Source organism: Phytophthora infestans, genomic scaffold (assembly GCF_000142945.1).
Source record: "Phytophthora infestans T30-4 supercont1.2 genomic scaffold, whole genome shotgun sequence".
Taxonomy (NCBI): Eukaryota; Oomycota; class Peronosporomycetes; order Peronosporales; family Peronosporaceae; genus Phytophthora; species Phytophthora infestans.
The window spans coordinates 4402762-4417075 of record NW_003303757.1 but is presented as its reverse complement, the minus strand read 5'-3'; the positions used below and the strand labels follow the sequence as shown (position 1 = coordinate 4417075).

Below are 14314 nucleotides of genomic sequence, written 5' to 3'. Positions count from 1 at the left end.
CAACGACTTTGCCAGAAGAGGTCGACGAAATTGACAATTCCTATTTATCTGATGCCGCATCGGAAATTGAGCCCACAGAACTTATTGATACGATGGATATTATCCGGCAGATGAAATCGCCAAATGCACCTCAGACGGGTGATGGAACCATACACAAATTTACGATGACAAAAGGACCAGCACCGAGTGCAACAAAAACATTAAACGTGTCTGCTTCACATGTCGGTTGTCGTGTCAATATCAGCACGGGAAAGCATAAGGGCCAAGTAGCGTTACTGTCGGCCGACCACCAAAATGATACGCGTCTCGAAGCTCGCAACGAGCCAACTACAGCGGCTGCACATGCACCCAGGAAGTGCAATGAAGCGAAAGCCACCACTAACTGCAGACTCGAAGTTCTTCGTATCCCTCATCCCAAGCCTCGACACAATAAGAGGAAGAAGCTGACACAGCGCAAATTAGTAAAGCACGAAAGGCCCCAGAAACTGGCTGCTATTGCGCTTCCGGACAAAAACGTACCGTCACTTTCGCGACTATTGGAATGGGCGAACCACACGACTGACCCGTATCACGTGAGCGAGATACTCGGAAACTACCCTGTGATGATGGATGACGATTTCATGAGCGCCCGAACTCCTCGCAGCTGTCGTGAATTAGTTTGTACGGCTGACTATGACTACAATTTCGTGATTCCTCAGAACCTTGTCATCAAATTGAGCGCTGTGGTTGCGGTCGAAAAGAAGAAACGTCAAGGATCAAAATACTTCAATGTACATTAAGATGTCGAACATCCGGAGGGGTCCACGAGCGAAGTCTTAGCATTCTTTCCTGGTGGTACCCCGCGCTTCACTAGGTTTGTGCTTTTCATGTGTTGTTTCATGTGTTGCTGGAGCTATGTGTTGCTTCATGTGTCGCTCACGGGGTATGTTGCTTTCTGTGTTGTTACTAGTGGTGGGGTCTACAGAATGGTTGAGTACTTCAGTATTGTCAAGAAGTACAATTCATGGATGGCAGATGTGAGCTGGTTGTTATTGAGAAAGAGGAAAAAGGTCCCCGCACACCCGGAGATATTCGACGAGGAGACCGGAACTGCTGCTCTAATGCCTGACGTTGTTCCCGTGAGACATCAACAAATGGCGGACGACATCGTGCGTGTACTGGAAAGCGCTTGTCTAAGCTCAATCTTTCGGCTTGATTGTGGAGAGGGAACGGTCATGGTGGAGAAAGTGGTTGGCATGATTGCCCGAGATCGTATGCTGAGTGATACGATTATCGACTTTAAAATTCGATGCATTTGCGAATCAATTGGTAACTGCTATGCTTTGGACTCATTCGCACCGTCATTGGGCTGTCCGGGGCCACCAAAAATCCCTATTGAGAGCTGCAAGTACGTTGTGTTGCCTGTCCTTTTTAAACGACATACACTGGGGTGTGATTATTGTCAATATTTCATACCGGACGAAAATGGCGACAGTCACACCGTATTTCTACGAATTATTGACCTCTACGTCATACAACGACACTCTTGAGCACATCTACGAGGCAGTTGTGGCCGAGTTTCTAAGAGTTTGGCACGTTTTAAAATACTGGGAAACCCATATTCAATCGTAGAGAAGATTGTGTGGCTTTCCGGACCGAAGCAGCCCGACAGAACTTCTTGCGGTGTGCTAGTTCTCGCCCAAGTGTATACGATGCTTAAAAATAGCTTGCAATTTACCCGATGTGCTGTAAGCCATGACGACGTCACTATTATGCGTCTTCGCATTATGTGGATGATCTTAAGGCTACCGAGGTAACCACGCGAAAAAACAAGGTAGCGAAGGCGGTCCAAGAGACAGATCTGGAATATCTGGCGACAACTAAGACGTAACATGTTGTGTTTCAGAAGCCAATTAATTGTAAGCTTCTTGCTCAATAACCCCGCTCTGGTCCTCATATTCTCAATGCTGCGTGTGGCCAAACATTGAACTGCAACACTCCTCCAGCACAACTGAGTAAGACATGACGTACTTTGAGCTGCGAATAGGACCCCTGCCACGGCTGCAATGCGGGTGGTTTCCTCCTTTTCGAGTGAGATCAATGTAGCCAGCTCATCGTGCACATTTAGTAGCTTCGCCGTGTACTTGGCCAATTTTTCAAGCTTCCCTTCCAATAGTTTAATCTGCTGAAGCCGGGACTGAAGCAGCTTTTGGCAAAGCTTGGCCTGGTGAGTTTGAAGAGTCTCCGCTTCACCACGTCTAGCTGCAGTTAGCTCTAGATACCCCGAAGGCGCTGGGTGACTAGCAATGGCGCTCTTAAGAAGGTTGGCGTGGCTGATGTCGTCCTCGCTCATTCTTGTCTCCTTTTAAAACTGCCGACTGCGATCTACTAAGCGATTCACAATAGGGGACCAGAAACTTTACGGTTCCCGTCATTTATCTCTTTTAAATTACGCCATGAACGTATTTTATTTAGCAAATATTGCTCTCTGTGGCTCTCCTTGTGTCGATGTGGTCTGTTGCCTTGCTATAAGAGCTGCTGTCTTGTCGTTGCCAAGCTGCAGTAACGCCGTCCATTTTTTTACAACAAGCCAATCAAATAGCTAATGCGATGTGGCAAGAAAACGAAACACAAATCGGTTACAGCCATTTTATAGTTCTGATTGGCTAAAAGCGCGGTAGAAATGCTTACTGCGCCACAATGCTTCTTTGTGCGGCACCAATAACTCGTCCATATTATTGAGAGTTGGCGAAACACAGAAGTCATTTAAAAAAAATATTTTAGCACATACCTGAGTACTTGTACTCATTCCTATTATTAATAATATTTTGTGAGGCTTTGCTGAGTAGCTTGCATCGTGTGTCTTTAAAAGTTTTTTCCCGGTATTTCACAACAAGAACGTCATCGTACGTACTGGCAACACGTTACGATACACAGTACAGAGCGGCTTCATGTTTACTGTGTACAGTATGGGCTCCTTTATAAAAGAAATGAGGACTTGCCTTCAAAACACCATCGCTAACCTAAAAATATTCTTAAGTAATACTTTGCCCGAGAGTGGTAGATTCATACTTGAGCGTAAAGGCATCCACTTCAGTAGGTTATTTTTATCAACCCTTGAGAAAAGGCGAAGAGCACAAGGCCGCCTTGAAGGCGTGTGCCATGTTTCTGGCGTCGCGTGAGTCTATGGAAATGTCAGTGTTGCCTACGTCAATCACGAGGGTCCCATCCGAAAAGGTCCCACATGCCGCAGCTATCCTGCACTTTGACTCAGACAGCATTCACCCGCTATTTCCGGTGCATCCGTTTTGCAGGGATCGCACCCTCAGGCAATTTTGCCGCACGTCAGCCTCCGAAACATTATGTCTGTGACTTGTGACGATCCCGCTGAATGCTACGACTAAACAGACAGCATCACAGCTTGATTCTGCGCGGCCGCTTCTTGTCGGATAGTCGCGGGTTTGCGCCGATAGCGGGCTCCATCAGTAGGCAGAATAAGCATTCGCAAAAAATGTATTTTTGGGTGGCGCCAGTACATGTACGACCGCCCTAAACCGAGTGCGAATGTATCACGTGGCGTCACCGGCACGCAATTACGCTGGCTCCTATCTACATCGTATACCTTATTGTCGCGACATGGCAGGAGGTTGTGAATCATGTTGCCGCCCGGCAGCAAACATTGAACCCTATTTCTGACTGGTTTTCGTTTTTGGTCCGTGCGGTTGTGGAGCGCATGCAAAATACACGTAGCGCGAACCAAAACGCGCGGACACGTTAGTCCCTTGGACCAAATGGAGCGACCCAAGAGTCGGACAGATCACTATGGCGCGCGATGAACTAACGTTAGATTGGAATCCCTCGACTGCGGAAAGCCTTCTTGAAGCTCGCATATCTATTCTGGCCTGGTCTCTGCTGAAGCAGAACTATAGTCGTACCATGCCATGCCGTCGTGTCATGCAAAATCAGTAATTAATAAGACTACTCCTCCCGCAAAAAATATAATAAAATTAAAAATGGCATCCCTTGAGATGCAATTGTAGCGTGTTGGCTCTAGGTACGCGACTTGCACCTCTTCGGTGTGCTCTTGTCTTTTAACTCCCGTATGATCTGCGTCTCGTCTTGTGTGCAATTGGGAGCTATTGCAATGTATCGAACGCGTTCGTCGAGTTATCCGAGTCGTCCATTGTCAAATCCGGCTTGGACTTCGAGCTGAGTTTCGAACTGAGTTTGGCTTTGGGACCCACCGTGAAGAGGTTCTTCGGGTCGCTCAAGCCCTCCAAGTCGTCCACTGTCGAATCAGGAGATGTGCTGAGCTCGGTTTTGACACTCTCCGCCATGTAATCGTCCGAGTTGTCGAGGACCAATACCCCCCCCCCCTCAAATTTGCATCGACGTAAGACTGCACGTAGTTTTCTGTTCAGGCTTCCAAGCTAACGAGCAAAGTGTTAAACTTATCGAACAATCGGTCCCTTTCGATCCTGGCCTTGACGTGCATCAGCTTCGCAATTTGAGCCGTGGCGTCTTTGGATGATTTCTTGAGCCGTGCGTCTTCTTCGCATTCGTACTTTCGTACACGTGTCTTCCGGCTTGTGAGCTCTTCCTCCAAGCCCACAATTTTCACTTCGATTTTCTCCTCCAAGCTCACAAATTTCGCCATCAACTTGCTCTTGAGCTCTTTAAACTCACTCCGTAGCGAACAATGCTTAAGACTTTCGGCAACATGTGCTTCAGTCTGATCGTCGTCCTCCCTGCTGACGCGTCGGTGCTTCAGTCTACGGTTTGAGCTGGAATCGGAGATCTCCGAGACTGCACCGTTGCGCTGCTCCTCGTCGGCATCAGCCTCCGTGTCCACACCATTTCCGGAAGAGGATTCAGACTCTATATTCGCGTCCCTGTCCGAGTCCTCTTCGTCCTTCACGGTATTCTTCCCCGAGTGGTCAATGACGCGCAACCCACGGGTGCAGCGAAAGACCGTAGCCCACCCCTTGCCTCTCTCGTAGCCTAGTTCTGCTGCAAGTTTCCTGAGTCCTTTAACCGGTTTCTCTATGACGAAACTGCAGAAGCGGAGACTTGACGCCTTCACCTTGGCGGTGAGTATCTTGTCTATCTTCCTCTCCAGTTTCGCTTTCTCGACGGGCGGCTTGTTGAGAATCCCCGGCATTGCAACCTTAGAGCAGTTTGTATCCATACCACTTACTTCGTTTCCTTTCACTTGAAGTGCTTCGAAAGAATAAACCCATCTTGTTAAACATTATTATTTTAAATATTATTCCGAACAGCTGGATGCCGTATCGGGACCATTCAGACTGTGAATCACAGCGGCATCAAATCCTATTCAAAACAATTTAGTTTTAAATTATTTTCATTCGAGAATTTGGTATATAAAATAATCTCAGACTTTGGATCCAACATGAACATGAACCGCGAGCCACCCCAACCTGACGCTGGCGAGTCGCTATGGACCGAGCCGTACCGAGGAGCTCCTCTACTTGACTTCGTCGCTACGGGCCGAGCCATACTGGGGAGCGCTCGTCTACGGACGGGGAACTCGGTGGGTGAGCTTGACTTCCCCTCTACGAGTCGAGCCATAATGGAGAGTGCTTCTTTGCTAAAGCTGCGGCTGGTGAAGGATGGTCGCTACAGCTTATCTAAGTGGGAACGATTAGAAGCCCGCAAGGTGTCTAGCACCGATATGGAGCTAGTAGAGAGCGATTTTTTCGACACCGGGAGGATAGCAATTATGGCCGCGTTGTCTATAGTCTTTAAGATCGATGGAGAGCGTATTTCGTGGCCTCGACTGAATTTTTGATTCTTTGGGTTTGGAGTTTACATTGTCTCGCTGGGCCCTCTCACGAAATGGAAGGTAACCGAGTCGTTTTAACGTCGATTGGTCGCTGGATTGGGACTCTAGTAAAACCGAAAGACCTCCGTGGACTCGAGCTGATAAAATACGGCTATACTGAAGCCAGCTTTGCTGATAGATTTTCGACTCCGTTTCATATCCTCGCACAGGCAGGATTTCCGATGGCAGATCTTCGATTTAAGTATAGGATCGCGCTTTGGGAGTGCAGACCAAGGACGTGTCACTTGGAGGGGGCGAGTCAGTGCTGAAAAACTTCTTTGCCGTGCGTGGTATGGGGCTGCACAGGCTAGATCATATCAAAGGCAAAGTTCAAACTGGGCACGAAATGACCGAGTTTTGTGCTTGCGGGCAGGAAAGGCTTCTGAAAAGGTGTTTGAGGTTTGAGAATTGAATCAACGCTAGAGAAGGGATTTCACCAATGAGTGACACAGAGCACCGATCCAAAACACACACGTGGAAGGAAATGTTGCAGAAACGACGGGCGCAGGACTTAAAGTCTGTGAAGCAGCGATGCATGGGGTCCCAAAACTGCACCAACTGAAAAAGGGAGGGTCTCAGTCGATGTCAGTATCATTTCGAGCTGCGTTCAAACCTTCGCTCAAACTTTCGTAAAGCAGGAGCGCCAAGCGAAGAGTATGAATAATAATATTAACGGGTACCACACGTATCGCCTTCAGACGCTCCATACTTGCAGTTGCTGCTACTGCACAATGGATACGCTGATGGCCACAACCGCAGAGTCTGGGCCCTACGACTCCTGTTGGGATTAGTTCCATGGGTGGCATCAATGCATAGAGCCTCTGGAAACTTCCTGACCATCCTCCTCATGTGCGCGGTCTGGAAGGTGATACAACTTGTGAGACTTGCTGCAGAATTACGAAAAACAATTACAGCGTTCCCCGGTCCCCCCCAAAGTCCTGCAACAACTCGTTTACTCAAACGTTGTCATCCGATGAAGTGTACGTCTCGCGACGCACCTTGGCAATCATGTTCTCGACATCCTTCGGTTGAAGCGGCTTGTCAGACACTTCTTTCAAGTATCGTAATTTTTTTGCGTTTCGAACCACCTACAAAAGCTTTAAGAGTCAGAACATACCTCAGTAAACTAAATATCTGTAAAATACATTTTACCTTGCCACATCGTCTTGGCAGCACACTTGATCTCTGGTGATTTGATTTTGCGTGTCTCCGCATAGCATGTGTACTCTTCAGGGTCCACGCTGTGATTAGGAGTCGACTGGTGCTTCGAGATTCGAACAGTGTAGACGCCTTTGTCACGGTTCAGCACAGCATTCAATCGCGCCTTGCAACCAATTCCACGGAGAGTGTAGTTTGTGCAGTCACCTCTGCCCCGCGGCTTGAAGTCCCACCCATGTGGTGACAGATAAACATTCTTGCGTAATACTCGAGGGTGTCGTCGTACAAATCCGGTTCTTTTCGAATTCGAGCAGCACGCTTTTAAGTTTCGCGATTTCGGTCACGCACAGAATTACTCGTCCTCAACCTATACATCTGAGAGATCTCTTATTAGTAGCTACAGAGCGCATTTGGTTGAAAAGTATGGTAAAAAAATACTAGAAGCTAATCTCTTACCGGTCAAACGCCTCTCCAAACTCTTCCCACGATGGAAACTCACCATCGAAGGTAGATAATGCAATCTCGAGCGACGTTCTAGCCCCAGAAACTGCGTTGTCGGTCGTTTGGGGCGGGACAGGCAAAGACGAGGACGGCATGGCAGCTGGAAGCCATGTGTATGGTCGGGGTACTACGATAGAGCTAGGCGGGAGCTGGGAGAGGCGTGAGCGCGTAGTGTAGCTTAGCTAGACAGCGGGGTGAGTCTAACTGCTGCGCGGGGGTCTGCTTTGCAGAAGAATGAGCGGCGCTGGACGGCGTCCAGCGCTGAGCGTTCAGTCTTTTAAAAAAATAATTTTTTAAATACCGAAGTACTGACAGTATCGCGGTTAGGGTAGTTATCGGTATTTCGACCGGTGATCCTTTGATTTTTTACCATTGGATTTGACCCTTTTTCTGACAATTGTTTGGCAGAAACTAAAAATATCTAATAGTAGACTGTGAACGAGTATCTGGATAAAATCTGAATAAATGACGGATAGATTACCGATCGATATTCCAATTCCTGGAATAGCGGAATAAATTTCTGGACGAAAAAAATCGTTTTCCAAAACTGAGTTATTCCAGAAACTAAAGTTTTCTGAACGAAACAAATTCTTATTTCAGAAACTAATGTTCTCTTCACCTACACACCATCTAGGCCTCGATTTCCATTTTCACCTTTTTCTTCTACCGTTTGCGCATAACTCTCGTATTACAGGGCCTGTTTGATAGAGGGTCGGCTGACTCTGGTCACGTACGCGACCGGGAGTTGGGCTCCCGCTGAAGGACAAACTCGACGGCAACAGCTTCTGCGATTAATGCTTTTATGGGTGGCCTCAAGCGATCTTTGCAGGATGCTCGAGCGAAGCCATTCCAGTCGGAGTCGTAGCCATTACATGTACATGTACGTGTACTCGCGCGCTTCAACGTACAGTGCGTTCGCCCGAACGTATTGATACGGTAAATTTTTAATCACTTCAATCACTTGCGTAGCCACTTGAGGATAACGAGACTCGATGGGCGACACTGAAAGCCGGACTACAGAGACAGCAATGCTGCAGAGCACCATGAGCCATTTGCATTGCGCAAGTGCGCCACCGCCTGTGAGGGGATGCTGGAATCCAGCCTGCGGTGATTCAGAATCGATGTGTCCGAAAGATATTCGGCGGCGCCTCCAGTCTGGAAGTTCCAGAAATGAATCTGGAGCTATTCGATAGAAAAAGTACGAGTGGATTCGAGTCGAGTCGCGCGGGTCGCTTTGCCCGGAGGTCTTCGACCGTGCATTTGAATTAAGCACGGACTGTGCTGACCGGCTCGCCTTCGGCACAAATAACTTATCTGCGGCGAAGCCGAGCCGGTTGAGTGCTCTGTGGATCCCGGCTCAGACACATCCGGTGTGCCCCCGCACTCCGCCTTGATCATCGTCCATGCCATCGTGAGCTAACGCGCCTCATCGACGCCGATCCGTCCGCTTTCCATCGGCTGATTAAGCGATCTAGGTCCTGCGAGCAGCGCTGCTACCACCTGCCGCGTGTGTGTAATAAACACATCCGCTGTACTTGATGCCGACACCGGCACACTCCGACTTCATGTACATGTACGCGTATTAGCTCAGCTCGCCGTGGCCGTGTCGATGTTGCGCAGTCCAACTTGACGACGAGAAGATCTGATATCGCTCTAAAGATGGTTTCGATGTCGACCACCATGTTGTCATCCTACCGCTCGTTTTTCTTGAATCAAGCCGCTTGACGAAACCTCTTGAATTAAGTAAAGGGTTGCTTACCGAATAGGCTTGACAACTCCATGTACAGTTCTGTACACTACAGTCGCAAATCGAGGAGCTTTGTGGAAACAAGTACATTGTATTACATGTACTTTACCGGTAAGTAAAACTTTGCCCGAGAGTGGAAGATTCATACTTGAGCGTAAAGGCATCCACTTCAGTAGGTTATTTTTATCAACCCTTGAGAAAAGGCGAAGAGCACAAGGCCGCCTTGAAGGCGTGTGCCATGTTTCTGGCGTCGCGCGAGTCTATGGAGATGTCAGTGTTGCCTACGTCAATCACGAGGGTCCCATCCGAAAAGGTCCCACATGCCGCAGCTATCCTGCACTTTGACTCAGACAGCATTCACCCGCTATTTCCGGTGCATCCGTTTTGCAGGGATCGCACCCTCAGGCAATTTTGCCGCACGTCAGCCTCCGAAACATTATGTCTGCGACTTGTGACGATCCCGCTGAATGCTACGACTAGCATCACAGCTTGATTCTGCGCGGCCGCTTCTTGTCGGATAGTCGCGGGTTTGCGCCAATAGCGGGCTCCGAGGAGAGCCCGCCGCATGCAGTATGGGTACAGTACAACGACCCGCTCCGGCGACTTCTTGCCCGCTCTGGCCAGTGCATGCCTCGGGACTCTGCGCCGCAGCGACAGTCGGACCGACTGTCGGTGACCTGTTGCCAGCGTGGGCATGAGGCAAGGGAGCCGGAAAACTCCATAAGCGTGCTTCCCCAAACCTGCTCTCTGAATCCACCAGTGACAGTGGGCGGTATCAAGGCAGTGTCTCGGCTCTGGCCGTTACCCTTGCGGTTTACACTGGCTGTCTCTATGACTGGCTGGTCCGGAAAATCCACAGTCGGCTCCTGTGGTTGCCTCATTTTCTAAAAGGTCGAGCTCATCGCTACTACATTTTAGCCGCAGTAAGGAGTGCGTACCAGGGCGTTTAGCCCGTAGTGTGAACCATCTCCCAACTTCGTAACATGATGACCGTGCTGCCTATCGCCGACACGACCACGCCCGCCAGCAAGAAGCGGCGCCGCAGCATTGAACCCGTGGACTCTAGCAAGATTCTGGCCATGCCGCTGAGCATGTCGCCGCGTTCGATGGCGTCCAGCCCCGTCCGCGCCGCACTCCAGCAGACCGCTGCAGTCAAGCACGCCAGCCGGAGCGAGGACCTACTGCGCCGCAGCCTCATGGGCCTCTCGTTGCAGCTCAAGCTTAAGATGATTCTCGTGGAAGCCTGGGCCTCGGACATGAACAGCGTCGTAATGGAGCGCAACCTCTTCTCTATTGCCAAGGAGCTCGCTGTTCTGAAAGAGATGGGCGTCTACGAGCAGCACACGTGTGTGCGATTTCTGGAGCTGGCGCGCAACCGCATGGCGCAGCTCCTGGAGCAGACAGAGCGTCACGAAACGCTGCACATGGAAGCCGAGCAGATGTGGACCATGGCGCTCATTCAGGCGCAAGAAGCCGTCGCCACACCGCCCACCAGTCCATCCGCTGTCAGCGAGTTCCCGCTGCTCAGCGGCTTCGATGCCAGCAGCCGCGATATTTCAGTGCTGTGGCGCGCCATGTCCATCGCGCGGGACCGCGGCGCTCAGCTCTGGCACGAGAACAAACCCGAACAGGCGCTGCCCTTTTTGCTGGCCGCTGATTCGTACATGAAGCGCTTTACGCTCAAGTACCAACGCCTCAAAGTGGACCACGCAATGGTAGACACACTTCAGAAGCCGTCTGTTCAGCCCAAGCGCACGCCCTCGCGCGTGTCGTTCGCCGAGGAACCACAGGTCATGGGAATCGCAGATGCCGAGGTGGATCGAACGCCCATCTGCCCGACCAAGCCATCCAAGCTAGAGTCGTTACTACTGCGCACGTCGCGCGAGTTCCCGACGCCCCCATTTTAGATGCCAAATCATTTATCAACTCAGGTCTCAAAGGAAGGCCCACGTACAGTATTCTAGCAAGCTGAGAGTAACTTATGAGCAATTGTTCAGACAAATCATCATCATCAAACCCTGATATGTACTGCCTTCCCTTCTCATTTCCGATAGCTTTCCGTCGTCGTGTCAAGTTTCTTCCAGCACCAGCATGAGCGAGTCGGTTCTTCAGCGTCCCATTCCACATCCTGTCATGCATATCTGGCACTTCTACTCATGTGAGCTGGAAACCATGTGCGCGTAACACTCGCCATGCGAGGACAAGGTTGTGCAGCAGTGTGTACAGTATTATCTGCCCTTATCTACCGGTATTGTGCATGCCTTGGTCGTAAAATACGACGCGTAATCGACGAGGGCTGTAGTGCTCCTGCCAGAAGCCTTCTGGGGCACTTCGCGTGTAAGTAATAACTTGCTCGACGCCTCACGCCTTCAACCTCCCGCTCGTTGTCACGAGGCACTGCCTCGGAGGCAGTCGTGCGCTTTCATTGCATAAGTGTCCATTCCGACCTGCCTGTCCATCTCCTTTTTCGTCCAACAAGTGCTGCTCCTTGTCTATAGCTCGTCTGCTTAGGCCTTGAGCTTCCAGAGTTTCAGCTTGAAGCCGAAAAAGTCGGACGCTGTGGACGAGAAGGCCGACAAGACCACCACGCGCGTGAGGTTGTACAGAAGCGGGTTCATAGTCAAGCCAGACACCTTATTGGGCGAGTTCAGCTCCTGTAGAACGAAAACCAGATACAAAGGGTCAGCACGAGCGACCACAGTTCATAATGCTCGTTTCAGAGACGTACCTTTAGCAGTTTGCACGCGAGCTTCAACACGTTGTTGGAGACCAGAAGCTTCTCCTTCTTGTGAGGTTTCGCCAGCAGACGAAGGTAAACATTCATCTGTTCAGTCAGAAGCAGCGACGTGTTCTGGTACTTCTTGTTGATGTTGGAGCCCAGCATCATGAAACGCAACATGAACACACTGCACGGACAAGCAGCCAAGAATGTGGGTCAGCGCACTTCAACGCAACACATCAACAAGTAAACCCATGCAACGTACGAAGACAGCATACACCAAATTGCTACTTCGATGTGGACAATGCTCTCAGGTGAGATGGAGCCAGATCCGTCCGAAACGGCCTGCATGCCCATGACGACAAGCAGCACGAGAATGATAAGGAACGACGTCGACACGATTTCATCTGCTGCACGTTGGCGGCCTTGACGCTTCAGCCATGTGCGTCCGCCTCGCAGCGAGATCCACGCCTTGATGTTCACCACGTTCTTTAACCGGAAGTGCGGAAGCTTTGCCAAACGCGAGCGCCGCGAGGACGTCAGCGCAGTAAAGCACTTGGCATATCTGTAAAACAGCATCACAAACAAAACGCGTTAGAGTGCAGAATGACAAGTTTCAAACTGCTATACTTACAAAAAGCGGCGGTGGTACGTGACTTCGGCATCTGCGAGCGCAGTAAAAATGATGGAAGCCAAGTAATACGTCGACAGAATGCACGAGATTGAAATGACTGACGCGCCAGACGCGAGTTCCTGTGCGTGCATGTACAGCCGGTACGCGGATAGTTCCTTGGACAGATTAGATATCCACGAGAGCACTTCAAGGGAATCCTGCGATACTGCGACACAGTCGAGCTCATGGCATTTAACCGCGCATCGCAATGCGATCGGCACCAGAGCGAGTATTACTGCAGATACATCCGCTACCTTGCGGTAGAATACCCGCGTAGGCGTCGCTTTCACCTAGAGAGCGCAACGACACATACTAATTAGGTTTACATATTTTTTTAGGAGAAGCAGTCTTTTTCTCACCTTAGCGAGGATTGTATTCCGTAGTTCAGTGATGGACATCGCTCGTTTCACCGGAACACCATCCTCCCAAACACAGACAGTCACTCGTCTTCTAGCAAACTGGTCCGCCACACTGTCCAAACCTCCATTCAACAGCGGAACGCGCGGTGGTAACGACATCGGCGGTTTAGCCAAAGCAGCTCGCATCACCTGCACAATCATCCACAAAACATGTGACTTTTTCGGTGTTGCACTTGAGGAAATACAACGCAGCAACCAAACGTACGCGTTTCGGGGAGGTGGGGGCGGAGCTACTTTTGTGTGGGAACATGTCGTCGTTGGGGCTCGACTCGTCACTGGACGAGGACGAGTTGCCACTGTCTTCGTCGCTATCCGTGCCGTCCGAGTTCTCGGATTCCGCTAGTCCTGATCCCAATCCTGATGCTGCAAGTGACGTGTCGGACTCGGAGCTGCATGCGGTTTCTGCCTGCTTGATAATGGGAGACAGAATCTTCATCGCCACATCAGTATCCGGCGCCTGCAATGCGCTCGATACCCGACCGTAGCCAATTGCCACAAGAAATAACAAGAAGATTGGGAAGAACACCTCGAACGAGTTGTGCGGTGACGTGCTCTTGTTGTAGAAGAAGTAGATGCACACAGCCACGCCGTGCAGTACGTAGAGCGCCGTCGCTGTCTCGTAGATCCATGGCTTCTGTCTCCAAAACTTAGCGTGAAATGGCACGAGTAGCGCGCGAGTAAACCCCTCTTGCACGAGTTTGCGGTCATGGCTTGAAGGTTTTGTGTGGAAAAGCGCTGACCTGCAGGTACAACGTCGTTAGCACCACTTGTAGAGACCACTAAGCCACAAGTCGTACCCTTTGATCAAATCGAAGTCGATGAGCTCGCGCGTGAGGTTCATCTCGCGTTTTAAACGCTGCTGCTGTTCTAGCACCTCGGGAGAGGATTCGGCTTTGCGGTGCAATCGCTTGGGGTTCAGGCGCCGCGGTGGCGTAGCGAACTCGTCGTCCATGTCGCGTGCGTGTGATTGTGGCCAGCGTGTGGATCCTCAAAATGGACACAACAGGTCAAGCCAGTCAAGAACACTTGAAAAAGACTGCGACCGCTTGAGCTCAACAAGTAAAATTGGATAATGAAAGCTGTTGTCGTTTTGTAGCGACAGAGACGGTCAGTGACAGAGCGACAGCGGACACAATACCCTATCCCCGTCGAAGGCGATGAATCGGGAAGTGCAACATCTTACTGACAGGAGGAAAAACGGTAGATAACCTGCGGAAAATAGATCGCCGCATGGAATGGCGCGAACGAAAGCGAATGCGAAAAGACGCACGAAACC

General features: G+C 50.3%; 2 protein-coding genes across 2 annotated transcripts; one reads left to right on the top strand and one right to left on the bottom strand.

The window, feature by feature from the left end:
• Nucleotides 1–10120: 10120 nt before the first annotated feature.
• On the top strand, nt 10121–11243 carry PITG_01819 (uncharacterized protein; the record flags this gene model as incomplete). The annotated part of the gene is made up of 1 exon (XM_002908379.1): nt 10121–11243. The coding sequence occupies one exon, from the start codon at nt 10211–10213 to the stop codon at nt 11132–11134; it is 924 nt and encodes a 307-aa protein (XP_002908425.1).
• A 190-nt stretch (nt 11244–11433) lies between these two features.
• On the bottom strand, nt 11434–14077 carry PITG_01818 (homeodomain transcription factor, putative; the record flags this gene model as incomplete). Its single annotated transcript, XM_002908378.1, has 7 exons — nt 11434–11881; nt 11956–12133; nt 12212–12511; nt 12581–12909; nt 12979–13167; nt 13244–13778; nt 13836–14077. The coding sequence occupies 7 exons, from the start codon at nt 13988–13990 to the stop codon at nt 11735–11737; spliced, it is 1833 nt and encodes a 610-aa protein (XP_002908424.1).
• Between the last annotated feature and the right edge of the window lie 237 nt (nt 14078–14314).